Source organism: Lepisosteus oculatus, chromosome 3, assembly GCF_040954835.1.
Source record: "Lepisosteus oculatus isolate fLepOcu1 chromosome 3, fLepOcu1.hap2, whole genome shotgun sequence".
NCBI classification, from domain to species: domain Eukaryota; kingdom Metazoa; phylum Chordata; class Actinopteri; order Semionotiformes; family Lepisosteidae; genus Lepisosteus; species Lepisosteus oculatus.
The window spans coordinates 74280460-74300433 of NC_090698.1; the positions used below are offsets into that span (position 1 = coordinate 74280460).

Consider the following 19974-nt stretch of genomic DNA (forward strand, 5'->3'; position numbering starts at 1 on the left):
CTTCAACACCAGAGCTCCACATCCGAAGTGCAAGAAGGGCGTTCCCTTCCTATTTTTCTTCTGGGGACAATAAGCAAGATCCTAGGTTTTTAACACAAAACGCATCACTTGTAAACTACCACTTCAAGCGCCAGCCCAGTATCAGCCCAGTATCGGAGCCCAGCCATCACCTGGTACTCCTTGGTGCCCGGGGGCAGGCGGCGGCGCTGCGCGTCCAGCCTGGCGAAGCGGCGGGTCACGCTCTCCACCCGGGCGTGCAGAGCCCTGTACTCCTCGTACTCGGCGTTGAAGTCGTCCTTGTAGCTCTGCCGCTGGCCCGGGGACTGCACGGCCGTGTACTTGCTGCGGGCGACACCGAGAGCCGAGCATGAGTTGCCAGGGAGTCCCACAGCAAGGCGGCCGAGAGCGCGCCAGCCGGGAGTGAGCGAGTCTCGGCCCTGGGGCTCCCCACGGGCGGGAGAGGGCTGCCAGCACGCCCGTCTTTCTCTCGTGACGTTCAGCAGAGACTGAGCGGCTCAGCCCGCTTCCCCCTCCGAGACGCTGCAAGGGCTGCAGGACTCGAAACACGTGGCAGTGATACAGGAGAAACCTGCGCCAGCCCGCGCAGCACAGGGAGTCGAGTCTCTGGGGCTGGGCACGCCGACGTGGCGACAGCGCGGACGCTGGAGAGCTGTAGCCGAGGGATCACTTACGTCAAGTAATCGGGCGTCTCGGGGGCCGAGGAGAGGTCTGTGGACTGGGGGCAGCCAGCTTTTGTTCCTGTGCGGAAAAGAATGGCCGTGTCGTTACATGATAAACAAACGGCATGAACGACCCTACTGTATGTACCCCGGTCCTGACAGGGTATGCGGTACTAATACGCTGTTAATTCTGTTACTGCTAACACTCCCTGTTAGGAAGGAGTGAATTCCTGAACCGCAAATAAAATTCCCCACCTCTTCATTGGATAAAGCTTCCGATTCCTTCTGGAGATTCAGAAAATCACCCAGTGTAACATCGCTAACACCCCAGCAGATTGAACCCTGCTGCTTGCTTATGAGAGTTACCCTGTTTACCCCGGCACAGGTATTTAGATAAAATGTGTAAAAACATGAACAGCGCCGGAGCACCCAGGACCCGTGACATGGAGGTCAGGGTGGTGCCTTCTGTTCTAAAAACAAAACCCACCCTCCCACGCTCCTGCCTCGAGCTACTGCTCGCTCCAAGAGCCTGGAGGAGAACCAGAGACCCCACAGCCACAAGTTTGACAGTTTATCATACAACTGTTTCTGTTACAGTGAGTATACAGTAAACTTATCATTTCTCAAGCACCGGAAAAGGTGCTGGGTGGAGAGAGAGCTCTGGGACAAAGCGGAGCTATGGGCCTTTGGTAATAATTAAATTCCAGAGTCATTTTTCCAGACATTTTAAGTGGAATGAATTGTTTAAAACTAACCAGGGAGGTATTTAATTAAGAAAGATAAAGAGAACTGCGACTACACTGGGGGATACAGGCTTTTTGTTAAGAGAGTCTTTTGCCTTTAAAGCCGTCCCAAGAGCAGGCCAGCTGTGTCTTTGTATGACGTGGGCACACTTCACTGTCCACTGCGATTTCCGACTCATCTGAACCTGCTGCCTGTCCCTAGTCGGTGTGATTAGTGCTCAGGGCACAGGCCCTGGTTCAGCCATTGAAGTGTCATTCGCTCTTTAATGAGGAAGCCTAGTGCTCATCCACACGCACACAAACACTCTGTGTAGGAAGGACAGCTAGGGAGGGCGTTAGGATTAGTGCGATGCTGTGGGGGAGGATGGTCTGTCACACACAAGCTGACCGCCCAGTTATTCCTGTATTAATAAACATGGGATAAGACCAGCTGTTTAGAAATCCTCGTTTTTACATGTGTTTAATCGTTGGCAGATACATTGTGTGACAATAAAAATGAGTTCCTTTCGATCAGTACACGTGTACTGCATTTTATTTTGACCAAATTAGATTTTTTTTATCCTCTCAGTAGTTTTAATGATATTATGAAAACAGATATAGATCAGATACAGATCAGAGAGCCATCTGCTTGCAATTCCTAGGAGCTGAAGAGCGAGATTCTTGAGTTAAATGAGACTTTAAAGAATATTTAGGAAAACAGCATTAGGTAGCACACCTGTCTTGGACGTGTGCTTTAACTGTGTGGAAGTGCATCTAAAAAGCGAGAATTGAGGCACTTTACCCAAAGGGTTGTGGGAGCTTGGAACATTTTATGCTGCCATGAGGTTTCTTTTAACAAATGGTGGAATGCGACCCTGGAATCGCAGACGGGTCAAACAGTCGCCTCTCATCTCAAACTGCTCTCGTCTACACTCTGCCCTCAGACGGTGGCCATGTGCCCCCCCAGACCGCAGGAACGCCAGTGAAACCACGCATGCAGGTCCTGGGGCAGACATGGGCGGGAACCGCAGGCGCCAGCGGCCCGGGAACGCGAGAGCGAAGCACAGCTCGTAGCTCGTACCTTCTTTGTCTGGGCGTGGGCTTCTCTCGGTCCGGGGGCCTCGGTCCTCCTCGGCCTCCGGGCGTTTCTTCCGGGATCTCTCCTCCGTGTGCTCCGCCTTCTGCTTGCCCTCCCGGTCCTTCTCCCTCTCCCTCTCCCTGTCCTTGTCCTTCTCCTTCTCCCTCTCCTTGTCCTTGTCCCTCTCTCTCTCCCTGTCCCTGTCCTTGTCCTTGTCCCTCTCCTTGTCCTTGTCCCTCTCCCTCTCCCTGTCCTTCTCCTTCTCCTTCTCCTTGTGTTTTTTGGATTTCTTTCTGGGCTTCTTGCTGGCGAGGCAGTCGGGCTGGGCGGGGCTGCCCGCGGGACTCTGGGCCGGTTGCTCTCGTGCGCCCGGCTCCTGGCTGAAGCCCTCCACGGGCAGGTCCTGTGTGCCGCGGCCCTCCGGCGTGCTGGGAGAGTTGGAGTTGGAGCCGGAGCCGCCGGGCGGCGGGGGCAGAGGGGGCGGGCCGGGGCAGGCGGCGGCAGCAGCAGGTGGGGGGGCGGGGGCAGCGGGCTTCTCCTTGCTCGACAGGGGCAGGTGGTCGTTCGGGGTGGGCTGGACGCGGCTGGTCAGGTGAGAGATCCGGGCCTTCTTGGGCATCAGAGGGTCGATGAAATCGCCTTCCAGGGGCCGTTTCTGCGAACAGAGAGGGGAGAGGTCACGTGTCCGCAGCGCACAGGCACACGAGCTGGGCAAGGGGCTGGGACATCAAGGGGTGCACGTCTATCCCGACAACTGTCAACTCTGGTAACTGGGCTCTGGCAGGTAGCTTGCTGGAGCTGCTAATTTGAGGCTAATTCACCCTCTTCTTCTAGAACAGCCAGGATACCGAATCGCTTTAGCCAAATGCAGAGAAAGATGCATCTCTGCAGTCTTTTACTTCAGCATTAAGGGAAGACATTAAATCAAACACACATCTCGAGGGAATTTTTCCGCTAAAAGCACTGGACAAAAACAGCAGCTAGTCTTTAAGAGAAAGTGAGAAAAAAACATCCAGATTTTGAGCAGGTTTAAAGAATTTACAAGGAGCCCTTTATAAAAATGAGTTGGCGCTCAATTAATTATTGTATTAATAAATAATACATACATTTTATGAGTTTACTAAACTATTTGGTGCACAGGTAAAATGTAAATGGCAGAAAGGAACAAAAGTCATTTACAATCCAGCCTCCTTTACCTGAGGGGGTGACCCTGCATCGGGCTCCTTGGGCGGACTGCAGGAGGACGCCTCGGCCTGGCCGCCGCCCGCTTTCCTGCAGCGGAGAGAGAAGAGGAAGAGTCTCAGCTGACCGGCCACCCGGCAGGGGGAGAGAGGGCGGGGCCGCCCGGCGGGGGGGGAGAGAGGGCGGGGCCGCCCGGCGGGGGGGGAGAGAGGGCGGGGCCGCCCGGCGGGGGGGGAGAGAGGGCGGGGCCGCCCGGCGGGGGGGGAGAGAGGGCGGGGCCGCCCGGCGGGGGGGGAGAGAGGGCGGGGCCGACTCACCGGGCGAGCAGGAGCTCCAGGTGCTGCCGGTCCTCCGGGGAATATCCCGGCCAGTCCTTCTGAACCTCCCTGTACATGTGCTCCTTCAGCGTGTAGGAGTTGTCCCTGGGGTTGAGGTTGGCTACCTGCGATCAGAGGAAGAAGGGTTCTGAGCAACAGCTCCCCCGCAGAGGCACAGGACACAGAAACTCAGACACTGACAGCAGGATACACAGAAACACCAACTCCAGTCCTGCTGCAGGCTTCCGGTCAGCAAACTTCAGAGGCTAAGCCTTGCACAATACCAAAGGACTATTCCAAATAACAAAAACCAAATATCACATTCCTCATTTGGACCGATATGCATTTAACAGTTTTAGGGCTAACAAAGTATTTTATTTTAATTCATCAACTATTTTCAAGGTAAAAAAAACTAACCTCAAGCCTCAAACATCTGTACTACTGCATGAAAATGCACAGCTCAGACATGTCAGGGCAATGTTCTGCATCTTGTACAATTCCAGCAGGGAAAGGGTTAAAGCAGAAGGCAGGGTTACTAATCAAACAGAGAGCAATCGATGGCTGGAATGGCTCCGTCTGCACAGTGGCAGTGTCACTGTCTCCTGGACCTGATGAGTCAGCAGCCCAGGGCTCGTGGGTGGTGGTTTTTTCTACTCCCTATTCTCTACTTAGAAGGTACACCCACCACACAGTCTGCACAAAATATAATTATAAAGATCGTACAATATTCAGCGTAGGGACTTCTGTATTCTAAGCTCTGATTATAACCTGCCACTCGGCTCAGACCACGCTATGAAAAACACCAGTCTGCATTCCCCAGCAGAAATGCTGTGCACAGCTTGGCCATAGTCAACATTTTTAGAAATTTAACCCTGAACCTCCTGCTCAAATGGAGACTTGCACACCATCAGTACACACTCAAAAGGCAAAGACCCTGGTCCATTGTGAACATCAATATCTCGGCCCCTGTAGTGTTTAATGAAATAAAGTCACTTTCTCCCCTGTTCAGCGTGGCTGAATCTCCCCGACAGGCCTACTTCAAAATCGCAGAACAAAAACGAGGGAATAAATCAAAATCTAACTACAAAACATCAGTGGCTTAAGTGTGCAGCGACAAACACGTCACAATTAATGAAAAAAAGAAATTAAGTTACGATTCTGAGAATCTTTCAGGATATTCAAGAAACTGCCTTTCATGTGCCTAAACGATAAAATACAAGCAGAACTAACCAAACTCTAAACAGTGAGCTACGATGCTCTAACGTGATCATCAAGGGCAGAAGTTTTCATACGAGTCAGGAAGAGAAGTCCAACTCCTTGGCTATTAGCGGCATGATCGCTGCCGTGACCATCACAAGGAGTCACACAGCATCTCTCCTGCGCGAACGCAGAACTCCCGACCACTTAAAAATGCCCAGAAGACATCCTGTTCTGGAAGAGGAGACGGGACTATTCAATCGCCCTTAATTCTGCCAAAAGACATCAGCTGCCTCTGGCTAAAAATAGACATACAGAGCGAGTTGTTGCAGTCTGTTGACTTTGCACTATGTCGCCGATGCCTCGCAGTCGAAAAGGGCTGTGCTTTATTTCAGGGGCCTCTGGCAGTCGCTGCCAAACAAGGACGACGCCACCCCAGCATGAAGGAGGCTGGGCCGGCGCAGGGGCGCCCACAGAGACCCGACGGCCCAGCTCGGCGGCCTCACCTGCTGCAGGGTCAGGCCCAGCGAGTTCTTGTCCTTCTGGTTCACACCCTCCCTCTGCAGGCGGGCCAGGATCTCGGGCTTCTTGTACGGCCTGAGGGCCAGCAGGTGGATCACGCGGTCCCGGTACGGCCGCAGGGCGACCGGGCTGCTGGCGCTGCTCTTGCGGATCGTGGTGGCGGGGTTAATGGGCGTCGACCGCTTCCTTTCAGGCGCGGGGTCCGGGGCGCCTGGCGCCGGCTTCCGGATCTGGACCCTCTTACCTGGGAGTGAAAAACACGGAACGGAGGTAGCAAGGAGGCGACAGACAACACCTCCAAAAACATTTAAAAAAAAAAGGGGTATCTTTCCTCATCACAGATCGAAATGGTACGACGCATTCCCATCCGCTGCAGAGGGGCTTGTGTGAGCACAGGCGTGTGGCGGGAAAGCATAGCTGCAGTGCAGCGGATCGGAGGGACCGGAGCGCGATCTCCATTGGGACCCTGGGAGCCCGAGTTCACAGCCCCAGCTCCTCTGCAGGGCTGCACCACGACACAGAAGGAGCCTCGCGCCGCTACCTCCTCCTGACAAAGCTCTTTCCCCCCGCCAGAACTCTCTGGCGGCTCCCAAGGCTCAACGCACAGACCGCCGTGCACAGACAAAACGCCACGACCAGGTCTCTTAACGCGATTCTGAAAAATCATTCTGTTCCACTTTGTTGGCTGCTGCCCTGCAGATCCGCAGGGCCCCGGACTGCAGCGCTCGGAAGGAGAGAGGGAGCTTGCCGAAACAAATGCAGCCCCTTGTTTAGAGAGATTTCAAACTGCTACATGGAGAAAACTGCCAATGTCACCTTTCTGAGAAGTCGGATTCTGGCAAAGGATGGATCTCGCAGAAGAAATCACTTGAATTTTTAACACGGCTTTTGGCAAAACAGCTTTGAGTACTGTGCAACATGGGATTTGTTTTCTTGTAATGCTGCAAGCCTGGGAACCCTTACACTGTTAGCCTGTTGTAAGAACTTCACAGTAAACACACTTAAGCTGGTTTATGAATGGTGGGCTACATTCTCCTTCACACAACTTAATATTTCACATTCTTTAGCGTCTTGGATTATTATCCTTGCCAGAGGTACAGCTGGGGAGAGTGGTTCAGCTGTTCTTCACTGGTGACTTACTGCGATTCCCGGCTTGTGACTCTTGGGGGAGGATAACCGATACAGCAGGACAGACCTAGCGATCAAGGGCACCCCCTTCCAATTTTAATGCCAACAAAACCAGTGGACTCAAACAATTTAACCAAAGAGTGGACGGTAGTAGGGCCTAACAAAACAAATTAAAGAATATAAAAGTTACTCCCAATACTGAAGGAGCCCCTCAAGTTGACTTGGTAAATGTCAGAACTTTGAATTCCTGAATCAAGGCTTCTTGTAACCTTCTCTGTTGCAAGCTGAAACGATTCAGTTCCTTTAGTCTGAGTGTGACATTCCCCCAGAGCCAGGAATCAGTCTGCTTGCTCTCCTTTCTACTGCCTCTAGAGCAGCTGTGTCTTTATCCTGGGACCAGAACTGAACATGGAATTCAAACAGAGGTTTATTTAATGATGGGATAATTAATGTCACCTCCTAGACTTACATTCTACACTCTGAAGTATACATGCAAGTGTGTTTTTTTTTACTGTTTCCCCACCATGTCTGGCTGAAAAAAAGCAATGGATCAAAAAAAACTCCCAGACCATTCTCCTGCATGGCATTCAATTGGAAGAAGCAATCCGCTATTTTAACTGCACATTCCTGTAAGCAATACCTTGCTCTCATCCACACTGATTTCATTTTCCATGTCTGCCTCATGCTGAACGTTGTCTGAGTGTTGTAGTATTGTTTGTGCTTCTGATAAACTATTTAACACCAACTGCATTGAATATTCTCCTCAGACTATTTCAGGCAGATGCATTTTCCAAGATCACCATGACATTACAGAAGTTCGCATTTTAAACTAAAAGCTTTAAAATGTACTGCGGCTGTGGAGATGTCCATGTAGGTTAAAAACTCATCTCCATTCTCTATGTAGGGAGAAAAAAAGTTAAATTTAAATTGTTCTAAATGCCATAAGAGGCATGAAGCTACTATTGACTAACAATGATGAAAAGAATAATACCAGGTGTCAAGATTATGTCAAAGCAAAATGACTTTGGTACTAAATTAAGTACCTGCACAAAGGGTTTAACCCAACCCCACAGGTTTAGCTCTGAAGAGGAAGCAATCAGCAATCAGGTCATTTTGCACGTCAGCTCTCACAAACCTCAGCATTTGCTTATCCGAACGCTTCCTGCATTAGCTTTCACAGGTGCAAGTCCTGGTATAATCCAGCTTCGTCTGCACCGGAGAGCAGTGCCTTCTTTAGAAAAGCAGCCAGTGCTCCTGCCCTTGGCTTGCAGACAAGCTCTTCTTCTGGCACGAGACTTCACAGGACACGTGCAGCTCAAGGACTACGTTCAACTGGCCTGCAGCAGAAAGTCTTTAGCTAAAATACCGCCAGTGCTTCTGGCGAAGTGCAACCTCCTGCACAGACGTCAGGCAAAACAAGTTACAATGACATCATAGGCTGTGCAGATCTGAAGTAACAGGTGAAAGGTGAAATGCTTTGCTAATATTTTCAGCTGGGAAACAGGGGCTCAAATGTTAAGCCATAAGGACTGTTAAGCCTGTACGCTTTCGGCTTAACTGATGCTTTGCACTGACCAAACTGAGGAGTTCAGGACACTCATACACAGAATGGAAAATTACTGTACACAGACAGGATGTGGATGTCTGACTGAATAATTAAAGGCCAGAAGGCATATTTGGCTTTGCTGGGTTTCTGCACTAGTCAAAATCTGGGTAAGTAAAATATCTGACTAAATCGCAGATAAAGAGTGAATAGTGCTGGCAGGCTCCATTGTGCCAGAGCAACACATGGTCACTTGTGTTCGTAATAATTCTGAAAAGGACAACATTTATTCCACCGTCTTGGCAAGGCATGGTCTCGAATTAATTGACCTTTCAGCAATTACGATAAAAATAAAATTCCTGTTGAGTTTCCTGCCCGCTCAGCCGATTCCTGCTAACCGGAGGGCTTGTAGAAAACGTGGCTCACACAGATAACGGCACTTCTTGAGTAAGCAGAGCAGGGTTGGATGGCTTCACGGTTCCAAAGATCAGGAAGCTGGTCCCAAGCCATAGTAAATAAAGCCAAAGGAGAATCAAGCCCAGAGACCCAGCGACGCTAGGAAGGCCAGCCTGAGAATAATTTAACCCGGTCTTGTTTTCCTGCAGAGGTGTCAGCTGGTCTCAGGATATGCCTGAGAAAATCAGATTAATTTTTACTTTCCTCCCCAACCTTACCCAGCAGCCAGGAGGTAAATAGCAACTCCGACCTGAAGCAAGAGCAACTGCCTTATCTGCGGGTGAGCCTGCATTCAGGAATGACCTGGCGACCACGGAAAAACATTCCAGAATTTACCCTAGTTCTTGGCCAAGCAGTAACGCTGAACTTTCACTGCATCCGTTAGCTCAGCATGAAACCCTGCGCCCTACCCTGCCTTACCCCCAGGCGCATGGGTAATGCATCGACCCCTTGCAGTTGTGCAGGCTTTCATCACAGAGCCCAGCAGCAGGATCAGTGCACAGAGCCTGCGTGGAGCAGCGCCCTCTGCTCCAGATACGCTGATGCTCAGCTCCTCTACAATACTGTTGTTAAATCGGTCAGCCGTGCCTTCTGTTGAGCTCAAAATGAACTCAAAACGCCAGTGTCACACCGAGGCAGCTTCGTTGGACGCCAGCAGGAACAAATACTCAGATCAAGAGGTTAACAGTTCTACTTTTCCCCAAAACAGAACATAAGGCTTGAAATGGAGCTTGACCGTCAAGTCCCGGGCTTGTGTGTCGGAGAGCTGAGGTGCAGCCCAGCACCCGGCCCTGTGACTGAGGAGGCAGAGAGGAGACTTGCCTACGAACGGCCCTCCAGGCTTGATGACTTTGGTGCTCCGGCTGCTCTTCTCCTCCTCGGCCTGCGTCATCCGCTCCCGCGTCGTCTGGTAGGAGTCGCTGGTGGCGCAGACGGTGATCTTATCCTGCACGGTTCCCAGGGAGGCCAGCTGGGAGGCGCCGGAGCTGAAGACGAGACAAGACGGAGAAATGGCCAAGGTTCCCCCGAGGAGGAGCCTCACCACACGGGGCACGAGCCGGAGGTGAAAACCTCGGAGACCACACCGGGAGAACCGGAGAGCACCACTGCTGCATCTTTTATCGGAGGGACACACAGTACAGTTACTGCCATGATAAGGCATTAATTACTCCTCCTGATGAGCCAACATGGAAAAGGAGGGCAGATAATGGTATGGGAGTCACCAGAGCCTCAGGGTGCAGCGCTGACCGAGCCCTGGGAGTCTGCCACGGCTCCACCCAGGAACAGGCAGTCTTCCAATAATGAAGGGATGGACTAAACAGCTAAAAGCCCCCCCCACCAATCCCATGACTTTTCTCCGCAAAGAATGACTGTTTACATGGAAAAAATGACTTTTTGAAAGTGCCATTTCGTCACAAAGCCGCAGCGTGCCCCGAGAGCAAACAGCAAACACAAAATAACAAAAGGAATGGGCCTTGATCTCAGACTGGTGACGTCAGAGCTCAGTTTAACTGGATTAAGATATCGAACTGAGGAAACGCATCGTTATCAGAAACACACTGGACAGCTCATCCTGGGACATGACCCTGCGAAGACTCGAAAGGGCGCCAGGTTAACGCCCACAAACACACTCTCGCGCTGAAGCACGCCCCCGCAGCCAAGCGCTGGCCACACCCCCGCAGCCCCAGTGCGCTCACCTCGACACAAACTGGTGCACGCAGTCGAAGCTTCCCTGAGGGTTGTCTTTCCCGACGCTGGACAAGTAAAAATCGAAGCTCCGCAGCTCGTCCGGAGCGCCGGCGCGAGGGATCTTGATGCGCTGCGGGGAGAGAGAGAGGAGATACCCACTGGCCTAGATATCCAACACGCACGCGCGGGGGGGAAACAGCACCGTGACAAACTGCACTGTGGACACGAAAGAGGAGGCACTTCCTCATCGATTCCTAGCACAGCAGCTAACTCCCAAAACTCATCCGGCTGAGTCCCGGAAGATCCCGGGCCGCTGCCCGCAGCTCCAGGCCCCTCGACTGCGAGCCGAGGGCCTCCCGCTCTCTCTCCATCCCTGCTCTCCTCGCCGGGTTCCCACGAGTTCCTACAGGCTGCGTGCACATCGCCTTCACTTGTGACGTCAAGCCCCACGGCTCACGCCCGCTCTGCAGAGGCAGCTGGTGCCCGACCGCCGTGCGCCACACAGACACCGCTGTGCGCCACAGGCCCAGAAACGACCGCGCGCACCACAGCGCCACACGGACAGAAAGCTGAAGTCACGGCTACCGACAAACTGGAGTTGCAGTAAGCCTCAATCACAAGAAGAAGACAAGTCAGAGGAAATATGAAAAGCTTTTCCCATGTGCTAACCAGCTGCACAGACAAGCTTGCTTAGTCACCAAGAGTCAGGAGAAGTTCATGTTCAAGATGTTTCGCACTCTTGTAAAAGGCCTCTGCCTGTGAAACACGCCAAACTGTTTGAAGCTGGAACAACCCCGACACACAGTTTGAATTTAAAATCTCTGTGTAGCTAGGCTTATGAGGGTAACCTTTGTTCTACGTTTATATTAGGTTTCACAATGTTATGAACATCTTTCTGCTTTAGAAAAGGGTTTTGCAGCGTAAAATATTTCAGGGAAAATGCTATCAGAAGGCGAGAACACTTCCTCGAACGGCTCAATTCATAACAGGGGGGCTTGGAGGTGGGGGGTCACAGCTCTCCCCGTCTGGCAGCAGCAGCAGCAGACGTTCCCTCCCCCACACCCATGCAGGTCACCTGACTTCACACCCGCTCAACAGGAGCCTCACCCCCCGGGGGTCCCTGCAGACCCCTGCCTGCTCCACATGAGCCCTGCAGAGACAGAGGCACCTCAGCGCCCGGGGGTCCCTGCAGACCCCTGCCTGCTCCACATGGCGCAGGGGTTCGAGAAAGGAGAGCCACCTCCCCGCACCGAAAACAAGGCTGCCAGATGAAGACCCACTCCCGGCAGTTAAAACTGCACTTTCGACTCTGTGACGTGCGGTGCTTCAGTAACAGGGAAACCGGCCGCCGTGCTTGCAGCTGCTGGCCTGGGCCCCTGTACTGATACCAACCAACGCTCTTGGCGGGCCGAGCAGGAAGCGAAGCCGTGTGGTTAGGAACGCAACAGGAGCGAGGAGGCAGGAAGCAGGTGTGCTCGCCCCACGGGGGGCAGCTCCACTCTGGGAAACGAAACCATGACACCCCGAAACCCCAGCCCAGGGCCGGTGGAGGCCAGCAACTGCCCGCCTTCCCTCAGAGGGGCCTGGCGGCCTTGCAACAGTCTCGGTTACTGACGCTGCAAAGGGGACACCCAGACTGAAACTGACGCGACCGAAATGGTTCATGACCATCGTCTCTAAACTCAGCTCATGAAGACTGATTTCTGAGCTGCTGCAGTCTTTTTGGACAAGCAGGATACAATCACTGAAATAAATCTGGTGAACAAAACAGTAACAGATGATATACACGCTCAAGCTCTAAAACCTAAGGCCAGAATAAGCGCACTTGCTGATCTGGAAAAGCAGACATTGAAGGCACCAGGCAGCATTTTCTAGTGGTGACCCGGTAGCAGATGGATTCAAAGTCAATAGAAGAACCATGGTTGTGCTTCACAATCTGTTGGAGATCATGTGATGTGCACCCCACAAAAAACCGCTGTGGCTCCTCATTCCCCAGTGGGCACAAATATCCCCTGCGGGGTGGTTTGGACCCAGTCGCTTGGGATTCCACCCCTCGGGTGTGCGTGGGCACATGGACTGGACAGAGGGGGTTGCTCTGTGCCTCGAGACAGGCAGCAGGCTGAACGGCCCTGGAGTCGGATCGCTCCGCGGTGGGATACAGGGAATGGATTCCTTCCTTGCTGGATCCTCCTGCCTTGTCGACGCAGATCGAGGTGATCCGTTGGCACCCAGCCACTGCAGATTCCAGCTGGCTGAGGCTGGTCACTGTCCTGCAGGGGCCTGCAGCCAAGCCCTGAGCTGCTTCTCCGGCCCTGACCACCTTGTACTGGCAGTACAAGACACAGCCAACAGATTTGGAAAGGGAAACTGCAGCTGCTTGTTCACTATTTCATATAGCGCCTTTAAAAGTCAAAGAGCTTTACAGAACAACAACAACAACAGCAAACAAATACACAAGATATACACAGTGAGAATACACAATAAGAGGAGACAGTAGATGGGGTACTGAACACAGCAGGAGCAGAGGGGTAAAGAACAGATCCAGTTAAGTAAAGGCTCTTCTAAAGAAGGTTTTTAGTCTGGATTTGAAGGAGTTTAGGGAAGGTGACTCCCCTTGACTATCCTAAGTGATAGATTTCCAGAGCTTTAGGGCATAAAAGGAGAAGGCCCTGTCACCCACAGAGTGAAGACAGACTTGGGGGACAGATAAGAGACTAGAATTAGAGGAGCGCAGGTTGCGAGGTGGGGAGTAGGACAATAGTAGCTCAGTACTGAGGTGCCCTGGGTCATATAAACCCAGAGTCTACACCATTGACCAAAGAACAGGAAACTGCACCATTTGAAAGAGCACACCCGCTATTGGGGTTGATGTTGTCAGTGGTGTGCCTCAGGGATCCATCTTGGGCCCTTAGATCAGAAACAGTACTTTCAACCACTTACATGTGGATTCAATCTGTAAAGTACATACAATTTAGAAACAATGGGGAGAGGCAAACAGCAGCAAGGGAATCACAAAACTGGCATGGACCGGACAGCTTTCTCAAATGAAATCGATTGCTAGTAAGTGTGCAAAGCAACCCATCCAGGAAGCAAGACAGGGCGATTCTGAGTGGCAGGAAGAAATAGTCTCGTCCCTTTCATGTTGTTGTAGGCTTTGCTACGTCCACATCAAGACAACATGGAGAAACAGGAAAAAAAAGCAAACAGAATGCTTGGGTGAAGAGCTTAGGATATTACAGTGACGTTTTCGGTTCTGGTCACCACACCACAGAGAGGTTATTACAGCCTAGGAAAGACCCCAGAAAAGAGCAACAGGATGTACTACTGGTCTCGTGCGATTGCCTTTCATGGACAGTTAAGAGAGTAGATGGGGGCCAATCCAGAGAGTTATTTCACAAGGACAAGGGGTCACAATAGCCAGCTCGTGATTTCAATATATTCATTACAGGCTGTTCCTTGGCAGTGAAACATTTTACATTAAACATGAATACAATGAGTTAGAGTATCCTCAGCATCTGGAGTAGAATGGAGTGTTGCCTGCTCATTTTCTAGTAAATTTTACCAGAAAAGTATTATCACATTTTCAGATAAACTTCAAAGCAGCTTCCCAGGCTTAAAACACTTGGTCATCGTCTGATTGATAAAACAAGGCAACTCACTCTGTGTGCACATGTGTGGGGAGGGGCGCTACATACAAGACGACCAGGGAATCTGAGTATCACGGACATTGGAACAAAAAAAGACTGGATTCTACATCCGTCACGCAGCTCCTGGGCACCAATTACAGGAGAACTGCAATGCCTCTCACACACTCACAGATAGGGAGACCATAACCAGGCTGATTCCAGAGACTGAATTATAGTGAACTGCAGAAATATAACCGTTTTGGGGCTGAACTGACAAACATGGGGTGTCAGACGTTTTCTCTGAAGTAACTGATGAGACTGTGTAGACGGGAAGAACAGGTAACAGCAGAAGGCCCCTCTCTGAAGTGCCCCACTGTATTCATTAACTTGTTGAGGCCAGCTCCTCTCTGTGAAACCCTTAACCTGTGGACCGCCAGCAAGCTGCGTTTCCACGTCTGACCCAGAGGCTCAGCAGAGCGGCGCAGTGGTCAGGCTTTTGAACTGGTGCCTGAAAGGTTCCCCAGGAGAGACGCCGCGTTGCACCTGTGAGCCAGGCGCTTCTAGTCCAGAATCCAGCTGCATAAATGGGAGCAGATGTAAGCCACTTTGGATAAACGCGTCACTCAATAAACCAGCGGAGCAGCTGTACGCTCTTGAAAAGCGCAGGCTAGATGCAAGCCCCTCCTGCCTGCAACCAGTCCTGTGGAGCAAGACGCAGTGCAGTGGGCAGGAGGCCCTCCACAGCCCTGAAACGCACACTTCCTCCCCGCGATCAGATCAGCCTCGTCTGCAGAGTCAGCCGGTTTTCAACACTTGACTTGAGGCGGCGGACAAAGATGGGAGAATGTCTCGAGCAGTTTCTCCGAGTACTCCAGTGCACATTCTCACAGTCCCCCGAACATAAGGAGTCGACAAAATAACAGCGCGGTCGCCAAACGAAACAGCGACGTAGCCAGGAGCAAGTTGGAGAGCCGCCACGTGCCACACAGCCCGGGGACGCAGGGAAAACAGACAGCAGACTGTTAAAGAGCCATCTTTATTCTTCCGACACGAGTCGGAAGAATAATTCCTGGAATCCTTTCGGCAAGGTTGCGTAGAAAAGCTACGTTCTATACCAGAAGGAGCTGCTTCAGCCAGATAGAGACGGCAAGTCTCTCTCTCCAATTGTCTCCACGAGTCTTGACACTCACCTTGCACATCAGACGAGACCATCTCCTGCGCACACTAACCATCACACACCGAATTAAACACTCTCGATCATTACCAACAGCCTGCCCCTGCAACTAGAGGGGCTTGTTCTGCTCGTGTCACTGAAGATCCCCTCGCAGCAAGCCGCTCAATTGGCAAAGGTAATTGATACTCTGCTGTAAAGCGCTGTGTTGGTGTAATGGCTTTGGCGTGTGACTCGCATGCTGGAGGTCGGGGGTTTGAACCCAGCTCTTGTCATGAATTTTCTAGGGGCGGAGCGGTGGCTCTGTGGCTCAGGATCTGCGCCTGTGGCTGGAAGGTTGCCGGTTCGTACCCCGCGGCCGGCAGAGGAATCCTACTCCATTGGGCCCCTGAGCAAGGCTCTTCATCCCAGCTGCTTCAGGGGCGCCGTATAAATGACTGACTCTGCGCACTGACCCCCAGCTTCTCTCCCTATCTGTGTGTCTCATGGAGAGCAAGCTGGGGTATACGAAAAGAAAATTCCTAATGCAAGAAATTGTACAGTATACGGCCAATAAAGTGACCTAAATTGAGAGAGTTTTGTCTGTGTGGAAAAAACCCTTCCCGATTCTGCTAGCTCAAGCAACTACACGCACGCACCCATCACCGGCATGACACCCACCGGCCCTCGTGTTGAATTCATTTGAATCCCTCACTGTCCAAGTGAAATGATGGCGCTTGTCACTAGCCACCCAAAGACGTAAGTACCGGCAACAATGCAACTGAAAACACGAAGAGCTTACCCCCTGGAGTCCCATGAACTGGATCGATGGCTGAGGGGAGGGTCCATTCTGAAAAAAAGGAAAAGGAAGTGACGGTTAGCCCTCGAGCATCGCCCACGCTCACGGACGAGCGACTCTGTGGACGCCACCGAGAGGGATGCAGGTTCCTGCCCGCGCCAGTAGGGAGATGTTGAAATAATAGTGTTGTGAATGTACATCCGGACACAACAGACGCCCACAGCATTGCAGGATGATGAAGTCTGGTTTTCCCAACCCTGCTTGAAAGTGTGCATTATTTACACAACAAAAATCTCACATTTTTAAACTAGCTTTAAACGTTTTGTAAACTAGCCTAACAAGCACACTGTGCCATTTGAAAGGGTTATTTAAAGTCCATAATCTATGTGAAGTACACGCAATAACTAACCTTGAAAGGTAAGAAAACTAATCAGATGGCAAAGAAAAGGCAAAGATAACAAAAGGTTAAACCCTGAATTTCCGTGGTGAACAATGGAATACTGAATCTATCGGTCTTCTAACACAGAGCACTTTGTGCCTCAAGTCACAGCTCAGCTGGCGCTGGCTAACTTTGGAAACAAATCTGTCAGTCGAGAATCCACAAAAAAACACGGCCTTAAGAGTCATCTATAAATGGATCACTTTCCCCATGGAGATTAGTTTACATGAAAAGATAAATCCACAAACGCTACACAGGGCAAACAAATATTCACTCATTCATGCATGAATGACCCTTGTCCGATTCCGTGTCTTTTTGTCAGCCTGAGACTGGAGTTCAAGAAAAAGAAGTGAGAGCAAGGTGGTTTTGAGACTTTATTTAGAAAAGAGATTAATTGTAACCAAAAGTAATTATGCCTATGCTATATTTAAAGAAATGAGTATTAAGAAAGCAGCATAATCTGTTCTCCAAATAACTAATCTGTGAAGATGTGGAGGACTCGTGTGAACAAGCAGCGCAGCGATTCAGAGCCACACTGCAAGCCACTGCTGTCCATCTGAACCATCGTCGTCCACGAGCCCCAACGGCCCTCCAGGAAACACTGCCTCTGCCCGAGAGCTGAAGAAACCTGCAGCAGACTGCTTCTGTCTCGCTCTTTCATTCTCATGGAGATTCAAGCACGCTTTCCAACAGCGAGGCAGTATTTTTAGATCACTGCCATGACACAGCTGTGTTTAAGAGATGGTCATCACTGTCTCACTTTACAACTCGACAGGAATGCATTCATTCTGCTCTTCTTGGGTAACTGAACTGGAACAGCGCATCTTTATCCAATCCCGATGCCGCAGCCCCGGGCCAGAGGCAGGAGTGCTGAAAGCACAGCAGGCAGCCGGCAGATTACCGGCAGCAGTGAGCTTTCCTGGCACCAAGACTCAGTCTGTTCCCTGCAATTACTGGCACGCACAGGGACTGCGTTTTACAGGAAAGGCACAGCACTTGCACATCGTGGCCGTGAAGAATCGGGGCAACACACAGAAGCTGTAAATGATTACAATTCGCAGTGGAAAGATCGACAAACATTGCAGGCGCAGGAAGAGCACAGCCGTGCCTGTCAGCCGCAGTGTTTGCCAGAGCTGAGGGACGTGTTCCCCAGTTTAACAGGTGGTTAGCACCTTCCAGCTCTGCCCATTCGCACCCAACTGGTGACTGCTAGTCTCCTACAAAAGAAACTGCCCAGAATCATGACCCACTGGTCTTGGTCAATGACAAAGTTGGCAAGCCAGGACTTCTCTGCAGGGGTTCAGAAAGCCGGCTTTCAGACTAGGGCACTGCAATAAACCCTTTTCCATTTCCCAAAACACAGACTGATCAAACTTTTTTTTCTAACATCTTCAGGTTAAGCAAACATGCTGGGGAATAAAAAGCACTGCAGTCCGGTTTCACATGCTGCAAATCGGAGAGCGTTCTGAACGAACACACCCCGCCCACGACCGCAGGCCTCCTGGGAGCGATCCCTTGCTGGGCACTGCCGAGGGGAGGCTGCGACAGACACCTGCGCCCGTCTGCGATCCCGTTTCACATCACACAGGAAGCCACAGGCTTCCGAGACCACCTGAACGCGGTACGAGAACGCTACAGGCGAGTCAAGCCTAGGAAAAGACCTTCACTCCACTGCAAAGAAACAAAAAGCACTTTGAGGGAAACAAGTGTACGAGCGCTATTGATCTAGTTGCAGCATTATCTTTAACAATCCGGTTTACGTGTGCAGGAATGAGCTCGTCATGCTGGCCTTCTGAATCACTGGGTACAAGGCTGACGTACCCAGTGATCACACAGAGCAACACTCAGCCTGTTTAACCAGGAGAAACTTGGCTCTTTGACGTCAGTCCTTCTTTGGAGAATTTAACCAACTCCGTCAAGTCTTTTCAGTTCAACATCAATTTCACCAAGTGCTTTTAGGTATTACAAATAAAAAAAAAAACCTTATCCAAGGGCACACAAATCCAGTTGCCATGTACGCAGCCGATACGACTGAATGGAAACACATTTTGAGCTGAAGTACTTTCCGACAGAAAAATAAACAGCCTCAAACCCTGAGCGCACAATCTGTAAGTGAGCTTCAGTTGCCTCCTGGCAGAGAGACAGCTGTCATGTACCCCACCGTTTCCTAGGTTACCATAGCCTGTGACCTCTCTTTGAACTCACTGCAAAGCAGCCTGGGACAGAGGCACAATTATAGGATCTGCTTCTTTCGGATCTACCTTATTTGGGCCCACCAGGTTATGACTTAAGGATCCACTGAACTGCTAAAACCTAGATTAACGCGAGTTCTCTCTCGCTACTTGAAAGTTTATTCTTGCTTGAATAAACAGGCAGGTGCAACAGTGCTTTATTTAGAACAAAGTTGTGCACAAGGGAACTTATATCTTGTGAAATTTACGTGCACAACAGAAGACCACTCCAGGTGTCAAAGTTGTAATAGTCGTTGGGTCAGCACTAAAAACTGCCGGGCACCCAAGAACAACAGAAACACTTCAAACTGGGAAAGAAAATGGCTTGGACTAATCTTGAAACACCAGCACAAGCTCACAGGGAGACTCGTAGTGTTTGTACAGAGAGAAACGGGGAGAAAGAGCGATATGCCAGCCAGGGCACCTCACAGAATCAAGCCATCGGGAAACAGATCGGGCGATGAGCCAGCTCAGCTGCGTCCCTGCGATGGCAAGAGTACGACGCGCTTCCAACACCACAAACTAGGACAAATATCTGCTTCATTAAAAAAAAAAAACCATCGGCAGGAAAAGAAAGCTTGTTCAGAGAGCAAGTGGACTCAAAGTAACATGCTAACAACCGAACCAGGAAGTTGTGCTCCAGCCTTACATAGACAAAGGGTGCAAGGAATTCAGTCCACTGACTCAGCAAAGCAAACTGGACACCATGCTATTTTAAACAAAACTGCAGCAGGCACATGTACGGTACAGGGACAAAAAAAGCAACCATTATTTTTACTTTTGTTTAGAAACCAGCTTGCCTGCCATTGCAGATTTCCTTCCCCATCAAGAACACTGATAATGATTAACAAAGTGGAGGCATTTAGTCTGGACCTGTTCATGCACCAGCAGAAAATTAAATCGCCTAGAGCACACAACACAGGACATGCTGTATCAGGCCTTCAGCACTTGATCTGGAAAGATAATGCAGTCAAACAGCACTGGCTGTATAATTTACCAGCTGGGCACTTGAGGGAGAGCACTTAATACAATCTTAATTCACTGCTACTGTTTATACTGCAGGTTCCACTCACAACTTTCTCTTTTTATACACACACATCATCTACAGCCACGGATTAAAGCCCGTGGTGGGTCAAATGTTTTCCAAGAATATTACTTCCGAATGGAAGACAACGGCCATCCATCCGTTTTCTAACAGTTTATCCAATTCAGGGC

General features: G+C 50.8%; 1 protein-coding gene across 2 annotated transcripts in view; it reads right to left on the bottom strand.

The window, feature by feature from the left end:
• ell2 (elongation factor for RNA polymerase II 2) overlaps window positions 1-19974 on the bottom strand; it is a 28609-nt gene that overhangs the window by 4122 nt on the left and 4513 nt on the right. Inside the window, exons 2-10 of one of the 2 annotated variants that reach the window (XM_069187558.1) lie at window positions 16093-16140; window positions 10523-10644; window positions 9648-9811; window positions 5683-5942; window positions 3980-4104; window positions 3677-3752; window positions 2484-3135; window positions 693-759; window positions 171-342 (exon numbers count right to left, since the gene is read on the bottom strand). In XM_069187558.1, coding sequence (XP_069043659.1) covers window positions 171-342; window positions 693-759; window positions 2484-3135; window positions 3677-3752; window positions 3980-4104; window positions 5683-5942; window positions 9648-9811; window positions 10523-10644; window positions 16093-16140 — 1686 coding nt within the window. The remainder of the gene's footprint in view (window positions 1-170; window positions 343-692; window positions 760-2483; window positions 3136-3676; window positions 3753-3979; window positions 4105-5682; window positions 5943-9647; window positions 9812-10522; window positions 10645-16092; window positions 16141-19974) is intronic. The other variant, XM_069187559.1, reaches the window with a different exon arrangement.